Raw genomic sequence first — 19,327 nt, forward strand, 5'->3', positions numbered from 1 at the left:
GGGGGGGATCGCGGCGGTGTATGCTGTGGCGGGGGAGGGGAATTTGGGGTACGTGAGGGGACTGGGGGCGGATAGGGCGTTTGGGTACGGGGATGGAGGGGTTGTGGGGAGGATTGTGGAGGCGGCGAGGCAGGATGGGGTGGTGATTAGGATGTGTTTTTTGGCGGTGGGGGAGGTGGGGTTGTGTCAGGAGGTGCTGGGGGCGTTTGCTGGGGATGGGGAGGGAGGGAGGGGGAGGGGGAGGGTGGCGTCGGCGCCGATTCTTCCGCAGAATATGAAGGAAGTGGAGGGCGTGGATGTTGTGTTCGTGCAGCCTTCGACGGTCGAGGAGGAGAGGTTGGCTCAGTTCCGCTATTGGATGGGCACGTGGGTCACTGACAACCTCGCCAATGGGAAGATCAGGCCAAGTCCAGAACCATACGTTGTGGGAAAGGGCCTGAAAGCTGTCAACACTGGGCTGGACATGCTGATCGAAGGAGTTAGCTGCAAAAAGCTGGTAGTTGAGGTCATGCAGTGATAGTCGGCGTCGAATAGCTGTCGTTCCATGGATCAACCTTCAACAAGTTCCAAGATTTAAGGTCTAGAGCGCACCGAGGACGAACTGCGGGAGGGCTCGTTTCAACTCGATCGTGCTTGCATCTTCATGCTTCTGAGCACCGCTGGTGGCTAGCATGCATGCTGCACATGTAGCCATCCTGCATAATCCAGCCTCTTCCAAGCGAGGGAGCCGATTGGTCGCACCTATAACCACACAATGTGAGCGGTGAAGGCAGGTATTGTCACGCGGTATCGCCAGGCGAATCGCGGTTTATCAGCTCGAAGCCGCGGCCCTTCTATAGACTCCGAATTACGGTCGAATGGTGTTGATGGCACGAGTTGTACCTGAAGATCGTTCAACACTGATCTCGACGCGACCATGCCTCCTCCGTCGCAAGGCAAGCAAGACTTGTGCACTGGCTCCCCAGCCTTCAGGGCACCTGCAAGGCTGATGCACGTTGCGGTGATGCCGGCGCCACCTATCTCACCCTTGGCGAGCTGAAGCACGCGAGAGCCATAGGTCTGGCAGTGGCGCTCGTTTGCCTCCCTCTGCACATGGCCAGCTCGGACTCTCCCGGCTGCAGGTCACCCGACGTTCATCGTAGATGTCAGCAGTTGTCAATGAATGCGTCGGATATGTCAGGACGTCATTGTGGGATGCGGTAGAAAACTCCGTCCGATTTGCACGTCTTTGTAGCGTCCGCGGACCAGGCCCAGCTCTGCCGCGACGTGCAAAGAAGGTTTCCCCCCATGCCGAGAGTCGGTTGCTTGACAGCAAATCAACTTTCGCGAGGTCCACCCAGCCATCCTCAGCTACATGAGAATATTCCGGTGGCTGAACTACTCCACGCTTTCAGCCACCAATTATCTGAGCAAAGCGTCACGAATGTGCGATACGTGTGTGTGTGCAGCAAGCGAGCACGTCAATGTTTCCATGACTACTCGTACCAGACGTCAAAGCACAACCACGAGGAATGGAGAACCAAGAGAGACCCGGTGATCCACCATGTCAAGCTCCAACGTCCTGCGGGAGGTACATTCGAAGATACAAAGTAGCTTCTGCAAGCACCCGCCCGCCCAACCACCAAGTGCCGCAACCCTTGTAGGGCAGAAGCAGGTTACGGTCAGCCGCCCTGACGAGCACATCCGGAATTAGCTTTCCACACCTCGCAAAGCAACAGGGCAACATCGAGTCCACCCAAGCGTCTGGCTGACGCGATCGTGGACCTTCGCATGCACGCGCGCCGCCAAAGGGTCTCGAGGTGTGGGTCGCCTCTCCCGCCATTGAGAATTATATAGATGCTCCCGCGTCTCCTGCCTCGCGCGCGAGATGGCTGGTATCGTGTCGTTTTGCCTCCCGCCTGCTGGCGCCTCTCGTTTGTTTTCTGAACCCACCTGCCAGCCTTCGAGGCTCACTTAGCACCGCGACTACTGCGAAACCGCAGGCGACGAGATGGAAACCGTGCCCGCTCTGCACTCCCCGCGGCTCAGACTAAAGACCAGCCTGAGAGATCTGGAGGCCTGTCCGTGCACGCGCTGCCACGAGTCTCATGCGATAGACCGGCCGTGCCAGAAACGACAGAGGACACCACAGAGCCCTCCACCAGCGCTCGCGCTCTCAGCGTCAGACTTCTCCTCGTACACAGCGCGCATCTGCCCCAGCACAGCGTCGCTCCCGCGGTCGCCGCTGAGCTCTTCGCCCGTGGACTCGGACAGCCACTCGACGCTGTCGTCGAGCTCTTCCGCGCCATCGATCAGAGTCAGGATACCGAAGAATGCGCGCCCGAGGACGCCCAAACTGCGCCGGAAAGTCTCGCCGACGGAGACGTCGCTGAGAGATATCCGCACGAACCAGCAGCGGTTGCAGGCGCAGCAGTCTGAAGATCAGCTGAGGCAGCTTTACGAGAGGCAGACGATGGAGTACTTGTACAGCGATTTCGCAAGCCTGGACACATTGGCGGGGTGAAAGCGGGAGCAGGCACTGGCAGGCTGGCGATGCGAGTCTGCAGGGCGAACAGCGGCGTCTGCAAGGCGAACAGCGGTGCCTGAGGAGCTCAACGAGAACACGAAACCAGACGTGATGCCCGTCGGATGATTTCGGAGTTACACCAGGGTAATTGCTGGGTTTGGGTGCATGTATAAATAACGGCAAAGTAATAATGAAGAAACGGCCATTGGGACGCACGTAGGTGCTGTCGATTGCGCAACTTGACTGGTAGTGAGGCCGACATGCATTGAGAGATACCGGCAGGGCCTGTCTAGTGGAATTCAATCGTGCACGCGATTCAAGCCGATATGGCAGGCATTGGGAGGGTCTAGAAACAGCAGTTATCGCTAGTTGTGCCTGTGGGACAAAAGTCACCAAAGTCTCCATACCAGCGTTCAAGGCCTGGAGGCACGAGGCCGACGCCTGCCTCGTGATTCGCCGCACGGCACTGCCTTCCAGCGCGCGAGCCAGGCCCTCCAGCGCCCATGCGCCAGAGCTCCACCAGCCATCGACCGAACAAGCAATATGCGCTCACTCTGCTGCATGCTCGCTTAGTCTGCACGCTGCAAAAAAACACACCTTCCCGTGAAGAGCCCTTGCTTGGCTGCCGACTTCTTCATCGCCCATTCCGAGTGCTGTACACCTGCCCTAGAGCTCGACAGACCTCCTTCGGTGGAGCATCGGCATCATGAAGTACGCATATGCCCCGCAGCTCAACCCAATGCCAATGCCAATGCCAATGGCTCTCCTCCGCCCTGCTAACACCGCTCGTGTAGGTTCGGCCAGCAGCTGCGCAGCTCGCTGATCAAGGACTGGTACTACTACTACATCTCCTACGACGAGCTCAAGAAGAGCCTGGAGAAGGGCGTCTCTGGCTCGCAGCGCGGCCAGCCGAAACAGCAGGAATGGTCCGAGGAGGATGAGCAGAGCTTCGTGAACCAGCTGGAGCAGGAGCTGGACAAGGTCTTCACCTTCCAGAAGGTCAAGAGCCAGGAGATCATCCGCCGCATCAAGGCGAGCGAGAAGGAAGTCAACGAGGCGATCGCGCGCACCGAGGCCGCCAACGCGAACGAGAGCCTGCGGCCGGACGCGCCCACCGAGGACGAGTACCTGCTGCTGGAGGAGGACCTGTCCGACATCATCGCCGACGTGCACGACCTGGCCAAGTTCACCCAGCTCAACTACACCGGCTTCCAGAAGATCATCAAGAAGCACGACAAGCAGACGAACTGGCACCTGAAGCCCGTCTTCGCCGCGCGCCTGCGCGCCCGGCCCTTCTTCAAGGACGACTACGACGTGACCGTCGTCAATCTCTCGAAGCTCTACGACCAGGTGCGCACGCGCGGCAACCCCGTCAAGGGCGACTCCGGCGCCGGCGGCAAGCAGCAGAACTTCGTCCGCCAGACCACCAAGTACTGGGTGCATCCGGACAACATCACCGAGCTCAAGCTCATCATCCTGAAGCACTTGCCCGTTCTCGTCTTCAACCCTAGCAAGGAGTTCGAGAAGAAGGATTCCGCCATTTCGTCGATCTACTATGACAACCCAGATACCTGGGAGCTGTATGAGGGCCGTCTGAAGAAGACCGAGGGAGCCGAGGCTCACCGTCTGCGTTGGTATGGCGGTATGGAGACGGACACCATCTTCGTCGAGCGCAAGACTCACCGCGAAGACTGGACTGGCGAGAAGTCTGTCAAGGCTCGTTTCTCTCTGAAGGAAAAGAATGTGAACGCGTTTTTGAGGGGAGACATGACGACCGAGCAGGTGTTCGAGAAGGCTCGCAAGGAGGGCAAGAAGAGCAAGAAGGAAATTGACGACCTTGAGCAGCTGGCGAAGGAGATCCAGTTCCGCATGATCGACCGCAAGCTGGTGCCGGTCTGCCGCTCGTTCTACAACCGCACTGCTTTCCAGTTGCCTGGCGACGCACGTGTGCGTGTCTCGCTCGACACGGAACTCACAATGACTCGCGAGGACAACCTTGACGGAAAGATTCGCTCTGGCAACAATTGGCGACGCACGGATATTGGCATCGACTGGCCGTTCAGCCAGCTTCCGAAGGGTGATGTTGAGCACTTCCCGTACGGAGTGCTGGAGGTCAAGCTTCAGACAGCGGCTGGACAAGAGCCTCCGGCGTGGATCCGCGAGCTCACGGCGTCCCACCTGGTCGAGGCTGTACCCAAGTTCTCCAAGTTCATTCACGGCACAGCCTCCATGTTCCAGAGCAGAATAAACCTTCTGCCTTTCTGGTTCCCTCAAATGGACATCGACATTCGCAAGCCAGTCACCCACCGCTTCGGCATAGAGCGCCCCGGACACAGCACGGACGCCAGCACAAGCGCCGCCATGGACGACGACGACTCCGAAGACGAGCTGGAAGCCGAGGTGCAAAACGGCCAAGCAGTCAACGACGACGACGAAAACACCCGCCGCCTGCGCGCCGCCCGCGACGCGCTCGAGCAGCACGAAGAAGAGCGCCACCTCGACTACGCCAACGGCGCCGACCCCAACACCATGGACGAGGAAGAGCGCATGGCGCACCGCCCCCTCGCCGCCACCAACGAAGACTACCCTATCTACGACTCCGACGACGAGGACGACGACCTCGAGGAGGCCAAGCGCATCGGCGGCTGGCACTACCGCTGGGCGCTCACGAAGAGCTACGCCAGCGCCGCCGGCGACAAGCTCCTCTACGCCCTGACCCAGGCGAAACCCGTCCCCAAGCCCACCGACATGCCCGCGCGCGGCGGCGGCATGGGCGTCCCCGCCAGCAACGCCGTGAGCGAGAAGCGCTTCAAAGCCCCCAAGGGCAAGAAAATCCACGTCCCCGTGCGCGTCGAGCCCAAGGTCTCCTTCGCCGCCGAGCGCACGTTCCTCTCTTGGGTAAGCCATCCCATCCTCTAACCCCACCCCCAACCACCTGACTAACATTCAACTCCCAGCTCGAATTCTCCATCATCCTCGGCTCCATCGCCGCGACCCTGCTCAACTTCGGCGACGCGATCTCGCTTGCGTCCGCCTGGGCCTTCACCATCGTCGCCTGCCTCGCCCTCTTCTACTCCATGGGCATCTACCTGTGGCGCGTCGACAAGATCAAGCGCCGCGTCGCCGTCAGCTACCACGACAAGTGGGGCCCGAGCGCGCTGTGCTTCGCGCTCGTCGTGGCCGTCGCCGTGAGCTTTGGCTACAGGATCGCGAAGGGGTCGAGTGGCGGGTTGAAGGGGGATTTTAAGGGTTGATTTTTGAGAGGATGGGGGCCGTGGGGGATGGGATGTGATTGTATAGGCAGGCAGGCAGGGCATGTTTTTTTGTCGGGATCGGTTGACTTGTCGTTATCGTCGCTGTGGGCTGTTTGTTTGTTTACTAGAGGAGGATCTATCTGGCCGCGAGGCTTTTTTGGACTGTAGGTAAGGCTGTGATGTATAGCTCGGAACAAAAAGACAGGAAATACGTTCTACGACTGAAACCAGTTCATCGTCAACGATCTGATGCGCGCACGCACGCAGCAGGCGAACCCCTAGCCTCCCAGCTCCCTTCTCGGAGACTCCGTGGACCGTTCGTGCGGCTGACGCGAGCGAGCGAGCGCTCCATATCAGCCCCAACACAGTATCATATTAGCCGGTCGGCGCGAACGCGAAGCCCGTGTCTGCTACCCTACCCTACCCTTGCCCTGGGCTGGGCTGGGCTGGGCTGGTATCGCCATCCAGCTGATGAGTGGGTGTGTCCCTCAGCTGCAGTATTGGGTACAACGCAGCAGCAGGCGCGGACGTAAGCACCAGGGCTGAATCAAGAGAGTTAGTTTTATTGACTCGCGGCGCCGGTACGTGGGGTCGCAGACTGAGTCAGGCGACATCTTCATAGGGTGCGAGATCGCGCCCCGCCGACCAACCGCGTGTTTCGAAAATTGGAGACGCTGGGCCGTGGTTGGGGTTGGGGAGTCGGTGGCGAAGGGTGGCTGCCCTGTGCAGACGTGTGTTTGACCTAACGATGTGGGACGAGGTGAGGGCTGTTCGGCTGCTGGGGTTGGTGAGATGTGCTGTGTGGTCCAAAGCGAGCGAGCGTCGGATCGAAGACAGCCCGACAACGGCGATTGAAGGAAGAGCGGCGGCCCGCGAATCGTCTACGTCCGTTACAGTACACCGCTCTCCACAGGAATGGGCAAGGACGGACAGCTGAAGATGTATGGTGCCGGCTGCATAACTTCCACACACAGTATACGAAGCAGGCGAATGGGCGGCGGCTCTGGCCCTGGCCCGGGGGGCCTAACGTCGGCATGAAGCCTCTAGGATCCGGATGCTCAGCTCGAAGACTGGATCCACTCTGTTCCCCTCATGCCTTGTGGAGACGGCGCGGCGGATCCCTGCTTTTGTCGGGCTTGGGCCGAGGCAGGGTAGAGTACGCCGAGAAGGGTAAGGTAGGTGCTGGATATATCTTGACGTCTGTGCTGTGCTGTGCTGTGCTGTGCTGCTTGTTCGTTCGTTGACTTTGCCTGCTACCCGATTCTGAAAGACACTTACGACATGGCTACTCAAGACCCGCTGGCTTCGCTTGAGGGCGATATGTTGGATGTTGCTCCGGGCGTGAAGCCTGTGAATGGGGATATGAAGGCCACGGAGCATGTTGAGCGGCTGGCGAATGTTGAGGCAAACTCAGCGGAGAAGGATGGCAATGCTTCGAATGGAGAGGTGCAGGAGTGCGATGTTCTTGTTGTTGGTGCTGGGTTTTCCGGTGAGTATATGGTATCGGATACGAGACTCTGGGCTCAAATGCTTATGCTCGATCAGGCATTACCGCCATCCATCGATTTCGAAAGCAAGGGTTGAAGGTCAAGTGCTTCGAAGGGGCTTCGGGTTTTGGAGGCACATGGCATTGGAACGTGAGTCTGTCGTGATCAGACGAAAACTCACATCACGTCGACTGATCACAACACCAGCGATACCCTGGCGCCCGCGTAGACTCCGAATCGCCTTTTTACCAATTCAACATCCCTGAGGTCTACACAGACTGGAACTTCTCCGAGCGATTTCCTGACCACAACGAACTCCGCCGCTACTTCGCGCACGTCGACAAGGTCCTGGACCTGAGGAAGGACACCACTTTCAACGCCAAAGTCAACGACGCGTCCTGGGACGAGTCGACTGGCAGGTGGAATGTGAAGACCGAGAGCGGCCATTCTGCGAACTGCAAGTACCTCTTCCTCGGAACCGGCTTGCTGCACCGCAAATACACGCCCGATCTGCCTGGACTCTCGGACTACAAAGGCAAACTTGTCCACAGCGGTTCTTACCCCGAGGATCTCGATTGCACGGGCAAAAAAGTCGGCCTCATTGGAGCCGGCGCAACGGCCGTACAGATCACACAGGAGCTTGGCAAGGTCGCCGAAAACCTGACAATCTTCCTCCGACGGCCGAGCTACTGCATTCCGATCCAGCAACGGAAGCTCACCGTCGACGAGCAGCGCGAGCTGAAGAGCTTCTACCCCGTCCTGTTCCAGAGCGGCCGACTCTCATTGACGGGCTTCCCTGTGACAGGCGTGGATAAAGGCGCCGTAGACGCCACGGAAGAGGAGCGAGAGGCGCTGTGGGAGATGCTCTGGAAGCGCGGAGGCTTCCAGTTCCTCCTCTCGGCGTTCAACGACACTCTGTTGAACCCTGAGTCGAACCGCATGGTGTACGACTTCTGGAGGAAGAAGGTCATGCAGAGAATTTCGGACCCGAAGAAGCAGGCGATCATGGCCCCGGAGAAGATGCCGTATTACATTGCGACCAAGCGATTCCCACTGGAGTCTGATTACTACGATGTCATCAACCAGGACAATGTCGAGCTAGCGGATCTTACTGCCAATTCTCTGAAGACTTTCGAGGAGACGGGCATGAGGATGGACGACGGGACGCTCAAGGAGTTCGACGTTATTATCCTCGCCACGGGCTTCGACAGCTTTACTGGCTCTTTGACGAACATGGGGCTCAAGAGCAAAGATGGTGTCGACCTGCGCGACCTTTGGAAGGACGGAGTCTTTACTTACCTCGGTCTGACGATTGCCGGCTTCCCCAACATGTAAGTCAAACTGTATCCCCGTGAAAACCGATATGACAATATGCTGACCGACATCCAGGTTCATGTAAGTCCCAACCAACACCAGCACACCACCGCCAGCTCAAACACTAACCCTCCCAGGTCCTACACCCCGCAATCCCCCGGCGCCCTCGTGAACGGCATCACGCTCATCGAAGCCCAAGTTGAGACGGCCGCGGAAATGATCGCCAAGCTCGAGAAAGAAGGCGCCAAATCCATCGACGCCAAGCACGAGGCGCAGATCGAATGGAAGAAGATGATCGAGGAGACGGCGAACTACACTCTGATCCCGCAGACGACTTCGTGGTGGAACGGCGGAAATATCCCGGGCAAGAAGGCGGAGGGCATGAACTATGTTATGGGGATTGGGGCTTATGAGAAGCAGTGTAGGGAGACGATGGAGGGATGGAAGGGGTTTGATGTTGTGAAGGCTTAGATTGAGATGATGATAATAATCCGGTTGGGAATGGTTGAACGCCCGATAAATCTCATTGAGGCTCTAGTAAAGAACTTTCGGCTATCATGGTAATGTGGACAAAGAATTCGCAGTAACGCTCAGAAGCAAGAATACCATCGCAAGCTGACATTTGCAAGCAGGGGACCTAACACTCAATGAACGCCGAGGAGAACGACAAGACAAGCTAAACCCCTCTTCAAAGTCTTGGAACAGCGGAACCGATGTTCTCAAGGGTAGTCTCCTCAGTGTTGCCAACAGAAGCGCCGGCGTCAGCAGCTCCGCTCGTCAGAGTACCATCGAGAGAGTCACCAGCATTGCCGACAGGATCGGTCACAGCGTTTACACCGGCTGCACTACCGATTGCCTTGAGGCCATTAGCAATCTTGTCAGCTTGACGGCGGACCTTGGGTATAGCAGAGCCAACGCCCTCGAGAGTTGACTCCTCGGTGCTGCCAATGGAGGCACCGGCGTCAGCAGCTCCGCTCGTCAAGGTGCCATCAAGAGAGTCGCCGGCGTTACCAATAGGGTCGGTCACAGCGCTGACACCAGCGGCGTTACCGATGGCTTTCAAGCCATTGGCGGTGTTGTCCTCGGCGTTCTCAATTCCGTAGCCGATACCGTTGTCAGTGCTTGAAAGGATGGAATTGGCAGCAGCACCTTCACCAGCAAGCTGACGGCGACGAACAGCCGGAGCTGGAGCACCGCCCTTGAGCTTCGTGATCAAAGCCGCGGTGTTATCCTCGGCGTTTTCAATGCCGAATCCGATGCCGTTGTCGGTGCTCGAGAGGATGGAATTGGCAGCAGCACCCTCGCCTGCAAGCTGGCGGCGGACTGGAGCGGCAGGGAGTCCACCCTTGAGGCTGGTGATGAGAGCTGCCGTGTTGTCTTCGGCATTCTCGATGCCGTAGCCAATGCCGTTGTCCGTGCTGGACAAGATGGAGTTGGCGGCAGCACCTTCACCGGCGAGCTGGGCGATCGGAGCAGCAACAACATTGTTGCAGAAAAGCAAGATTGCGGAGGCGATTGCGGGAGTGAACTGCATGTTGGAGATGGAGGCTTGATTTGATCATTGTTAGCCTGAGAATCTGACCCATTGCGTTGAAGTCAATGCTCACTTGTTGTAGGGTTCAATGTAGAGTATTCGAGAGGATGAGATGACGCGGATGCCTTCAGAGAGGAGAAAAGCAAGAGGTGGATGAGAATGCTGATTGCTGTTCCTGTCGCTGCTGAGTCTGATTGCTGTTGGTGCTGGTTACGATAATGAATGAAACTGAGTCTTTTATATCTTCGCAGTGGTGTGCACGGCAGTATGCCATCGACGTCGTTGGGCATTTTGCCCAACGACATCGTCATCGCTGAGTTGAACGTGGCTTGCATATATTGAAGGTTGTTGAGCACCCGTATACTGTCCCCACCTCACCTGTTCTTGCTATACTTTAGCATAGAGAACTTATATCATTTTCCCTGGGTCCAAAGCTTGCTGCAGCGCCACACCGGCTTTAAAGAACTGCTTTGTTCCCCGGCCCCCATGGGGAGCCAAGAGTTGTTTGGAGTTGAATCAGAAGGCCTGAGTTCAATCTTTTGAAGTCGCAATGACGCGTCAGACCTATGTCCTTGACATCCACGTGTTCCTCACGTTGGCGATCGCCGACTTCTTGCTGATCGTGATGATCACCACGTGGGAAACCGAAGGCATGCGGAGTGACGATCTGGAAATGCCCAGAAAGAGATCTGAGCTTGAGAAAAGCTTGACTGCACTTTGGACAAACCTTACTTCCCGGGGCAGGCGTAACAGCCAACTCTTTTTGACGCTTCTAATGGGCAGTGCGTGCGCTTGCGGGAGAATAAGTGTAAGTGGCTGCAATGTGGCGTCCCTGACGGCAGACCGATAGCCGAAGACAAGCACAATAAGCCTTTAACAAGCCTTTGATCTGCGCCATGGCTGCCTATCTTGAGATCAAGCTCACGACACTGAAGTCTGAATAGCGGCAGCTTTGCGTAGATGGCGCTGTGTGTTTGCCGGGATAGGTAAGACCTGGAAATGTAAGACGTTGGCCGACCACGTGTGGGCGAGGGCGCGAAGAAGTTGAGCGGAGTAGGAGGTCCGTTTGAGGTTCACGGGAGATGCCACTCCCAAGTTGAGCGAAAGCAGGGAATCAACCCATGACGTCGATCTGAAGATCAGCCACTACTGCGCGACACAATAGCCTCCTACCCTGAGTATACTTGTTTGTCAGGGCAAATCGGTTGGCTTGTGCCGAGATGCCGGGTTACCATGTTATGAAAATCATGTTACGATGTCAAAGGTAGGACGAGAACACGCTGGAGCGATCCACAGCCCCAACCGGAACGCGCTCACACATGATCGAGAGCATTTTACATCGTGATGTTGGCAGTACAGAAATCGTCGTCATTGCCATTGCCGCTGTGAGTGGAAAGCACAAGGAAGTCGAAGCTGAGGCTGCGAGGGGTCAAACCATAAGGTACCTCCAGTTCCGAGACCCTTTCCTTCACAATGTGATCGACAACTGGGAGCTGCCGCAGGCCTATAGTAATGCTTCTGCATAACTCACTAGCTCATCGCCCGACCAGGGCTCGAACCCTAATCCACTCTCGTGCGGCTATCGGCTCGCAAACGTTGATCTTGCGCCTAACCTCCCGGAATGCGGATGAGGTGCTGTGCCTGCGGTTGTAATTGCCTCTCGAGTTGAACGGAAGAGCGCTGGGTGAACATTCCAAATCTCGGAGTGTTTAACGTTCGACGCGGTTGACTTGAGGCGGTTCAACCATGAACCAGCAATTTTCACCACCGTCGTCCACAAGCTGCTTCCACGCCGTACTCCACCCAACACTGTTCTCCCCTCCCGAATCCCTGAGATCGGCTAGAGTTTCACAGAGACTCTCCAGCTCTTCCCTATCATCACAACGCGGCCAACCTTTCCATTGAACCCCTCTTCCTGCATCATCGAGCCACTCCCTTTCGTCGTCGAGCTGAAATAGCAAGCTCGCGATCCTATCACACTTGTTGGCTGCCGTTCTGAGTATGGCATATGCAAGTTCTGCCCTCGCATTCCTTCTTGGGTGTCTGTATTCAGACGCCTCTGGCGTCATGTTGCGTTGTATCGCTACCCATTCGATCAAGGTGGAAAGACTTTTTAGGCAAAGGGCAAAACAATTGTGGTAGGTTTCCGCGCGGGTTCTCAATATCTCGGATTTCGCCATGTGAGGGGTTGTCTGACGCAAGAGGCTGTTGAGGGAAATGCAGGCGGAAAGCTGGCACGTTACGGCGTTGACGAGGTGTGCAAGATGATGGACCTTTGCTTCGACGGAGACTGTTGGGTTGGCATACGCAGTCGATGGCATTGTTGCAATGGAAAGCTTGAGAGGGCGTCAACGCTAGAAAGATTCGCATTAGAGTGAGGGGAGTGATGGAAGTTAAGAATGCGAGCCTCATTAGGGCCTTCATTAACGCTTGCGTGATATCGTAGGGTGCTTGTCTCCAGTGACTAAGACTGGTCACTCACAGTCTCATCGCTTCAACTGAGCAAACCTCTTCGCCAGCTCATCGACATCTGGGATTTTGCCTCCAGGCCCATCTTGCTTCCCTGCGCCAGCCTTCTTGCCAGCATCCTGCATCTTCTTCGGAGGTTTCAGATCTGGTGCGCCGCTGACCTTAGGTCTGACGTTGTCCGTACTGGGCGAGGGAGGCATGACAGACACTGGGCTCTTGGGTCCAAAATCCCTGGGTGGAGTTGCTTTGCTTAGATCTTCCGCCGCCAAAGGTGCTTCTAGGGGCCTCTCCTTAGCACCGCCTTCACCATCGTCCTCATCGTCCTCTTCTTCACCTTCTGCGTCTGCTTGCCTCTTCGCGAATGTACCAGGTGGCCAGTCAATGCCGTAGGCGTCCGCGATAGCAGACAAATATGCTTCCACGAGATCCTTCGGAGGCGGCTCGACTTTCGTTCGATCCAGCACCCGTTGCGAAATCTTATTGTCCGTGTTCTCAACCGCCTCCAGCGTGAACTCCTTCCCATACTTCTCCGCCAGCAGCTGCCTCACAATTCCCAGCTCCTTGACACCCTCCACTCTCGGCGCCGCATAGATAATACTCTTCACAGCTTCCTCAAGCCCAGGATCGCACTCCTTCGCTTCCAGCAAACCCGCTCTCGCGCTCAGCAGCTCACAGTACAGCTCCAGGATCTCGAGCAGCTCGGTGTTCATGTCGGAGCGGATGATATTCTCGACGCGAATGCGCGCGGACTCCTCTTTGCCTTGCTCCAGCAGCTGTGCCATGGCGCGGCGCTGCTGCTTGGCCAACGCGGTGTCTTTCTGCTGCACCATTCGTAGTCGTGATATGCTGAGCTTGAGCTGCACCTTGATCTTGTTCACCAGAGTCGAGGAGGGTGCCATGATGACGGTTCGGCCAGAGGCGGGGTTTGTCGCGATGATTTATTTTTTGCTCAGTGAATAGCTCCTCGACGGACAATAAGGTAGGTGGTGTAGGGTATAGTGTACCGTCGGCCTATGAGGGTGCCTTGTGGCTGAGTCGTGGTCTCGAATGACGCTGCGGGGTGCAGAGTGGGGCAGGGCACTTTTGTGGAGGCTGGAGGTTCAAGAGTCGATTTTCCTACTTTGGAACATAATTAATGCAATTACAGCAAATGGCTCCGAATTGCAGCAGAGTTTGAAGTTTGAAAGGTAGTAATCGCACTCGAATACTCATTCGTGTCTCATTATAGTGTGATTCAAGCCTAGTCCCGGCAGGCATCTTATTATATTACATAAGTATCAGGTCCAAGGCATTATAATACCGGCCCTTCAGCAATGCTCTTGCCACTGCGTATATCCTTCCCAGCTAGGCGCTTCGCGTTCACGATCTCCCACTCGAACTCCTTCAGAGCCCGCATTTCGCTTCCCACAAACAGGAAGCCCATCAGGCCATCAATCACTCCCACGCTCAAGCCTACGGAGCTGACCAGCATGAGGATGAAGGAAACGTAATTATGCGGAGACCACCAGACCCCGATTAAGCATCCTATCGAGAGCGCGAGGTGGTAGAAGAAATGGCCGATGCGAAGCTTCCGTTGAGTTCGCTCGCGAAGCATGTATTTTCGTGTCATCTCCAAGATCTCGTCATATGTGGTCGTGGGAAGAGGAGCAGGAGCTATTGCTGATGTAGGTGTGCTTCGAGGTTTGCGGCTGATGGTCGTTTCGATCGAGAAGTGGTCGCTCAGGGAGCACTTGAGCTCGGGATGCCGTTGTGTCATGCCTACGCGTGCACTTGTGATGTCCCAGTCGCTTTGGGAATTTTGTCCAGGGGAGAAGAAGATGTAATCAAGACGCTTCGCCCGCGGGTCGGCGTCATTGAGATCGATCACGGTGTCCTTGCCGTTTTCCAGATCTTTCTTCATAGATTTACTCCATCTCCAGGTATTCAGTTTCGAATCGCATGTCGCGCCGGATTCATTCACACACCAGTCCACACTGGGACACTCCCCTCCCTTATCGTCTCTCCCGTGACCATCTTCCCATGCTCCGAGAGCACTGTTTGGCTTCTTAATCCTCCAAATATCCTTCACTCCTCCATGCGCCTCAATCAGCCTATGCGCCAGACTCAACGGCAGCATATTGAAATCTCCGAGCCCCAGCACAACATGTCCCCTCTCGCCCGCATGCCGCATGAACTTCGCGATCTCCCACGCCTGCGCCGTCCTGTGACAAATATAGCTATCGTGCGGCTCCTTCTCATACGGCGCATGCAAATGCGTCGTAAACACCTCCGCGACATCCTTTTCGCCCTCCCCAAACCGTATCCTCGCGCATGCAACGCCCTTGCCCACAAACCAGTCGCCGCGATAGAACGCCGCCGGCCGCCCGTTCAGCGGGTACCGGAACATGGAGCTCTCCTCGATCGGCCATTTCGACAGGATCGCCAGGCCGCCGCCGAAGATGCCGGAGAAGTAGAACTTGCCGTGGGGGAGGATGGCTTTGGTCGCGGAGCGGATGGCGTGGTAGTCCTGCTGCGTCCAGCACTCTTGCAGGCCGACGATGTTGGGCGGGGGGTCGAGGGCGGCGATCTGTCGGCCGATTTCTGACAGGCGCGCGTGTCGGTGTTTCGAAATGAATTTGAGGCCCCAGCAATTGAGGGAAAGGACGCGGAGGTTGGAGGGGAGGTCGAGGATATTGGAAGTCGGACGCTCATTTCCGGTGTTTGTTTGTTCCGCCATGTCGTCAAATACCGGGCCTAGCTCAGTAAAGGATGGGAGTGTGATTGCACGTATGTCGTGGAATCCTCCATTGGCGAGTGTTTACGTTGCCGTCATTTCGAGGCCGCTAGCGCCGATCTCAAAACGAGGGTCCTGAATCTCCAGAAGATCTTCACGACTCACATCCTCACAATCTAGCGTTTTACGGCCCTGACAGCGGGCTGCGATATGAGTTTGCATAATGATCAGTCGGTCAAGGTGATGGCACTGCCTGTGTTGCCAGCACAGACTGCAAAGCAGCCCAGCGGCTAGGGTATGGAAAGGTACATATATTGGTCCGCAAGAAATATCACGCCAAAGACATTTGGAAACACCCCAACTTTTCCTATTCACTGACATGATACACTCACACCCTCAACCTCTTTTCCCACTCATACAAAACCCCTTACTCCACCATCCCATCCCCAATCATCTTCAACGTCTCATCCCCTTCCCCCCACCACTTCTCCAACCTGCCCTCCCCCCTCCTCGCCCTCCCCGCGTCGCGATTCCTATACACCGAATCAATAAGCCTCACATCCTCCGGGCCGACCAAAAACCGCTTAAGATCAGCATTGAAACGATCGTAGTGGACCCCGAGCTTCTCCCACACGTTCCCGCTCAAGCGCCGATTCACCAGCCTCTGCAATCTCTTGCCTTCCTGGCCGGCGTGCACGGCAGCTGGGTCACCGCGCACGAGGGGCTTGGCGTGGAAGGAGAGGAGGGTGTCTGACTTCGCGACGGCGGCGAGGAGTGAGTTCAGGGTTTCTTGCGGCATGGGCGTGGAGGAGAGGTTGAGGTACTGGAGGGAGGGGGTTGTGGTGACGAGGTCGACGAGCGGTTGGGCGTCTGACAGCCAGTTGTAGCGAGTGCCGAGGTCTTCGGTCGCATAGCTCTGGCCGAGATCGAGGGTTTTGAGGGGTTGGTTTTGGAGGGCGCGGAGGAGAGGGGTTGTTGAGGCGTCGCTGAGACCGCAGGATTGCAGGGAGAGGCGCTCGAGGGTGGAGTTTGCTGCGAGGCCGGGGGCGAGGGCGGCGAGAGCGGGGCCGATAGGGTTGTTTGATATGAAGAGGGATGTTAGAGCGCAGGAGGGCGAGGCGAGGTAGAGGCTAATGTGAGGGCAGGCTTGGGTGCTGATGCCGACTGCGTTGAGGTAGATGTGTCGGAGTGCGTGGGGCTTCGAATGGTTTGCGAGGAGCGAGAAGAGCTCTGCTACGCCCTCGTCACCGAGCTCGGTCTGGTCGAGATCTAATGTTCGCAGTTTCGGCGACTGTGTGATCAATCTGAACACGTCCTTCGCTGCATCCCGGCCGAGTGGGTTACGCTTAAGCCAGATATTGGAGACCACTGGCGACTTGACCATGCTGTCTACAAGACGGCCGAAGCTGGCAGTGTCAATGCAATTGCCAGCCAGATACCAAGTCTCGAAACGCTCAGGGAACTCCTCAATGAACAAAGCGATGCTATCAGCACCGACGGGCCCGATGATGTTATTGCCGAGCAAGAAGTGCTTCGAGGGAGTATTGGGCTTCAAGCTGTTCATCAAGTCCCCGATATTGCGAGGCCCAGTCGCCATCTTGCAGAGGTCGACGCGGCCATCTGAGTACAGGACGCCTTTCTCAAACTCGATGAGCTCAACGTTGTAGTAGGGCTCGATGCCAGCAATTCCCTCGCCATTTTCGGAGACCTGGTGAGTCCCGTTGTTGCGAAGGTGGGCAAAGAAAGGTGCCAGCGACTCCTTGTCGGAGACCTCGACCGGCATGGGAAGTGAAGACGCGCCAGTCAACGGCAGTGGATCTTTAATTGGATCCCATGGGCCTTGCTTCTGAATGCGTTTGGCGAAATTATGGCTCTCGTTCTCCTTCGTGGCTTTCGAGACGGCAGAGCGTCGCTGCTCCTGAATGAGTGCCCGGAGAGAAACGATGTCTTTCTCATATTGGATGATGGGCGCGAGAGAGTCTGGTGGATGATCAGGGTAGAGTTTGGCGGCTACCTGAGAGGCGAGTCCTCTGCGAGTCGTGCCGCGGCGGGGCGCCTCCATGATGGTTTCGTCGATACGAGTTTGTGCATGTTCATCATCGCTGTTTTCGTCGATAGAATACCTAGCTATCTGCAAGTTCTGGCGGATGGTGTCTGCCCAGTACTCGGAAGACTCGGTAGGGGGAATAGCGGATGTTGAGTCCATGGTGATGGCTGGCATCGTGGATAGACAGAATGGGCGTATCGGACCGCGTCAATGAACCGCCTGTACACTTCGCTATACTGAAAGGTATGTACAATTTTATAAGTGATTGTGAGCGGTATTGTGACACAACGCTGGGCTGTAAACCGTGTGAGTCACGGCCAATGATGATTCGGATAATGGAACTGCGTCGTCAAACGGGGAAGGATTTCTAAGGATTCAGAACAGCGTGGGGCACGGTTGTTAATTTGGAAGGATTCAATTTGCATGTCCTATTACTACTGACTCGATGGCGCGCGCTTGCTGCTTCATTACTACTGGCATCCTGGCGAACCGGTGAAGGATCCCCGCTTTCGCTTGCAGCAGCTTCCATGAGGTTCTTCGAAACGAAGCTCGGATAATCATCGAGCTTAAAAGGGTATCTTTTTACTGAGTTGGTTGTGGAATCGTGGAATGCATCAGCCGATGACCTTGTAGCCACCCGCCTTCTTGACCGGCTTCTTCTCAATGACAGCGCCAGTGTTAGCGCGCAGAGGATCATCCTGCTTCTTCTCCTTCTTGTCGTTGTTGCTGCGGCCGCGATTGTTATTGTTGTTATACTTGCCTTTGCCCTTGTTGTTGTCCTTGTGCACCGTCGGCTTGAGGTCCACCTTCGAGCGCTGAATGGTGACAGGGTGGCTGCCAATGTACTTTCCGACCATCTCACGCGCGGCCTTGAAGCCCTGCTCACCGTCGTAGAAGGCCACGAACCCGAAACCTTTTGATTTGGTCGTGCGCTTTTCGCGGATCACGCGTGCCTTTGACACACCGTACTGCGCAAACGCTTTGGTGAGGGAGTCGTCGGTGACCTCACCTGCAAGATTACCCACCATGATGCGGAACTGGTTGGGATCCCATTCAACGAGGGTCGGGTCTTCCCAAGTCTGACCGCCTCCCTTGCGAACGACGGTCAACTTCTTGCCGCCGTTGTCGGCTTGGGGGTCAGCTGGGCCAGCGCGCGGACCGATTTGAGAGGCGTTGGCGTTCTCGGGTTTGCCACGGGATTCTTTGGTGGCGTTGGGATCGACTGGTGCGTATTGAGCCTGCCATTGTGCTAGCTGTGCCTCTTCCTCGGGGTCGTAGTTCGCGTTGTGTGCGCCATACGGATTGTGAGCTGGTGGCGGGGCGGGGAAGGGGTTGCGGATAGTTGGTGGCGTTTGACCGTATGGTTGCTGTGGTTGCTGGGCGTATTGATTCGGGTAGGCAGGGGCGTAGTTGTTGTATTGGGTGTTGCCGTACGGGTAAGCCATGTTGGCGTGATACGGATTAGGGTAGTATGGGTCGGTTTGGTAAGAGTAGGGTTGGTGAGGATTGGGTTGGTAAGGAGCGGGGTGGTAAGAGTCGGCGTGGTAGAGGTTCGGGTGGTAGGGATCTGGCTGATTCTGATCTGACTGAACGTATGCGGCCTGGTATCGAATGCCCTGGTCCTGATACACGGGGTTTTGAACGGCCTGGTGCGGATAGCCTTGATAGTGATACTGACGGCCTTGATGCTCACGGCCTTGATGCTGATGGCCTTGGTACTGGTAGCCTTGGTGCTGATAACCTTGGTATTGGTCGTCTTGGTACCGATTGCCTTGGTACTGATCGAATTGGTCCTGAAGTCCCTGTTCGTGATCGGCTTCGTTGTGATCGCCCTGTAGGTAGTAGTGGTGCCCGTAGGCCGGCTCAGAGTATGCGCGCGGAATTTCCCATTCGCGCCACGCGCCCGCGCCGCCTCCTCCGCGCCCGTCCCTTGCGGCTGCCCGGTCCATGCCGATCTCTTCCTTCACGTTGATATGTGCTTACCTTGGGTGGTTTGTTGGTGA

At 56.6% G+C, this 19,327-nt stretch overlaps 8 protein-coding genes across 8 annotated transcripts; 3 read left to right on the forward strand and 5 right to left on the reverse strand.

The window, feature by feature from the left end:
- Nucleotides 1–274: 274 nt before the first annotated feature.
- On the forward strand, nucleotides 275–517 carry WHR41_09236 (uncharacterized protein; the record flags this gene model as incomplete). Its single annotated transcript, XM_069377840.1, has 1 exon — nucleotides 275–517. One exon carries the CDS (start codon nucleotides 275–277, stop codon nucleotides 515–517), a length of 243 nt encoding a protein of 80 aa, XP_069225141.1.
- A 2,492-nt stretch (nucleotides 518–3,009) lies between these two features.
- Nucleotides 3,010–5,987, forward strand: WHR41_09237 (uncharacterized protein). Its single transcript, XM_069377841.1, has 3 exons — nucleotides 3,010–3,217; nucleotides 3,301–5,404; nucleotides 5,464–5,987. The coding sequence occupies exons 1-3, from the start codon at nucleotides 3,213–3,215 to the stop codon at nucleotides 5,758–5,760; spliced, it is 2,406 nt and encodes an 801-aa protein (XP_069225142.1). The 5' UTR covers nucleotides 3,010–3,212; the 3' UTR covers nucleotides 5,761–5,987.
- Nucleotides 5,988–6,923: 936 nt separating this feature from the next.
- Nucleotides 6,924–9,124, forward strand: WHR41_09238 (uncharacterized protein). Its single transcript, XM_069377842.1, has 4 exons — nucleotides 6,924–7,249; nucleotides 7,306–7,397; nucleotides 7,455–8,578; nucleotides 8,699–9,124. Exons 1-4 carry the CDS (start codon nucleotides 7,042–7,044, stop codon nucleotides 9,030–9,032), a joined length of 1,758 nt encoding a protein of 585 aa, XP_069225140.1. The 5' UTR covers nucleotides 6,924–7,041; the 3' UTR covers nucleotides 9,033–9,124.
- A 125-nt stretch (nucleotides 9,125–9,249) lies between these two features.
- On the reverse strand, nucleotides 9,250–10,095 carry WHR41_09239 (uncharacterized protein; the record flags this gene model as incomplete). The annotated part of the gene is made up of 1 exon (XM_069377843.1): nucleotides 9,250–10,095. One exon carries the CDS (start codon nucleotides 10,093–10,095, stop codon nucleotides 9,250–9,252), a length of 846 nt encoding a protein of 281 aa, XP_069225143.1.
- A 2,486-nt stretch (nucleotides 10,096–12,581) lies between these two features.
- WHR41_09240 (uncharacterized protein) lies at nucleotides 12,582–13,463 on the reverse strand (the record flags this gene model as incomplete). The annotated part of the gene is made up of 1 exon (XM_069377844.1): nucleotides 12,582–13,463. One exon carries the CDS (start codon nucleotides 13,461–13,463, stop codon nucleotides 12,582–12,584), a length of 882 nt encoding a protein of 293 aa, XP_069225139.1.
- A 392-nt stretch (nucleotides 13,464–13,855) lies between these two features.
- Nucleotides 13,856–15,280, reverse strand: WHR41_09241 (uncharacterized protein; the record flags this gene model as incomplete). Its single annotated transcript, XM_069377845.1, has 1 exon — nucleotides 13,856–15,280. One exon carries the CDS (start codon nucleotides 15,278–15,280, stop codon nucleotides 13,856–13,858), a length of 1,425 nt encoding a protein of 474 aa, XP_069225138.1.
- Nucleotides 15,281–15,704: 424 nt separating this feature from the next.
- Nucleotides 15,705–17,483, reverse strand: WHR41_09242 (uncharacterized protein; the record flags this gene model as incomplete). Its single annotated transcript, XM_069377846.1, has 1 exon — nucleotides 15,705–17,483. One exon carries the CDS (start codon nucleotides 17,481–17,483, stop codon nucleotides 15,705–15,707), a length of 1,779 nt encoding a protein of 592 aa, XP_069225144.1.
- A 455-nt stretch (nucleotides 17,484–17,938) lies between these two features.
- WHR41_09243 (uncharacterized protein) lies at nucleotides 17,939–18,769 on the reverse strand (the record flags this gene model as incomplete). Its single annotated transcript, XM_069377847.1, has 1 exon — nucleotides 17,939–18,769. One exon carries the CDS (start codon nucleotides 18,767–18,769, stop codon nucleotides 17,939–17,941), a length of 831 nt encoding a protein of 276 aa, XP_069225137.1.
- Nucleotides 18,770–19,327: the final 558 nt, after the last annotated feature.

This window comes from Cladosporium halotolerans (genome assembly GCF_011745625.1).
Source record: "Cladosporium halotolerans strain TM138-S3 chromosome Unknown Sca77, whole genome shotgun sequence".
Lineage (NCBI taxonomy): Eukaryota > Fungi > Ascomycota > Dothideomycetes > Cladosporiales > Cladosporiaceae > Cladosporium > Cladosporium halotolerans.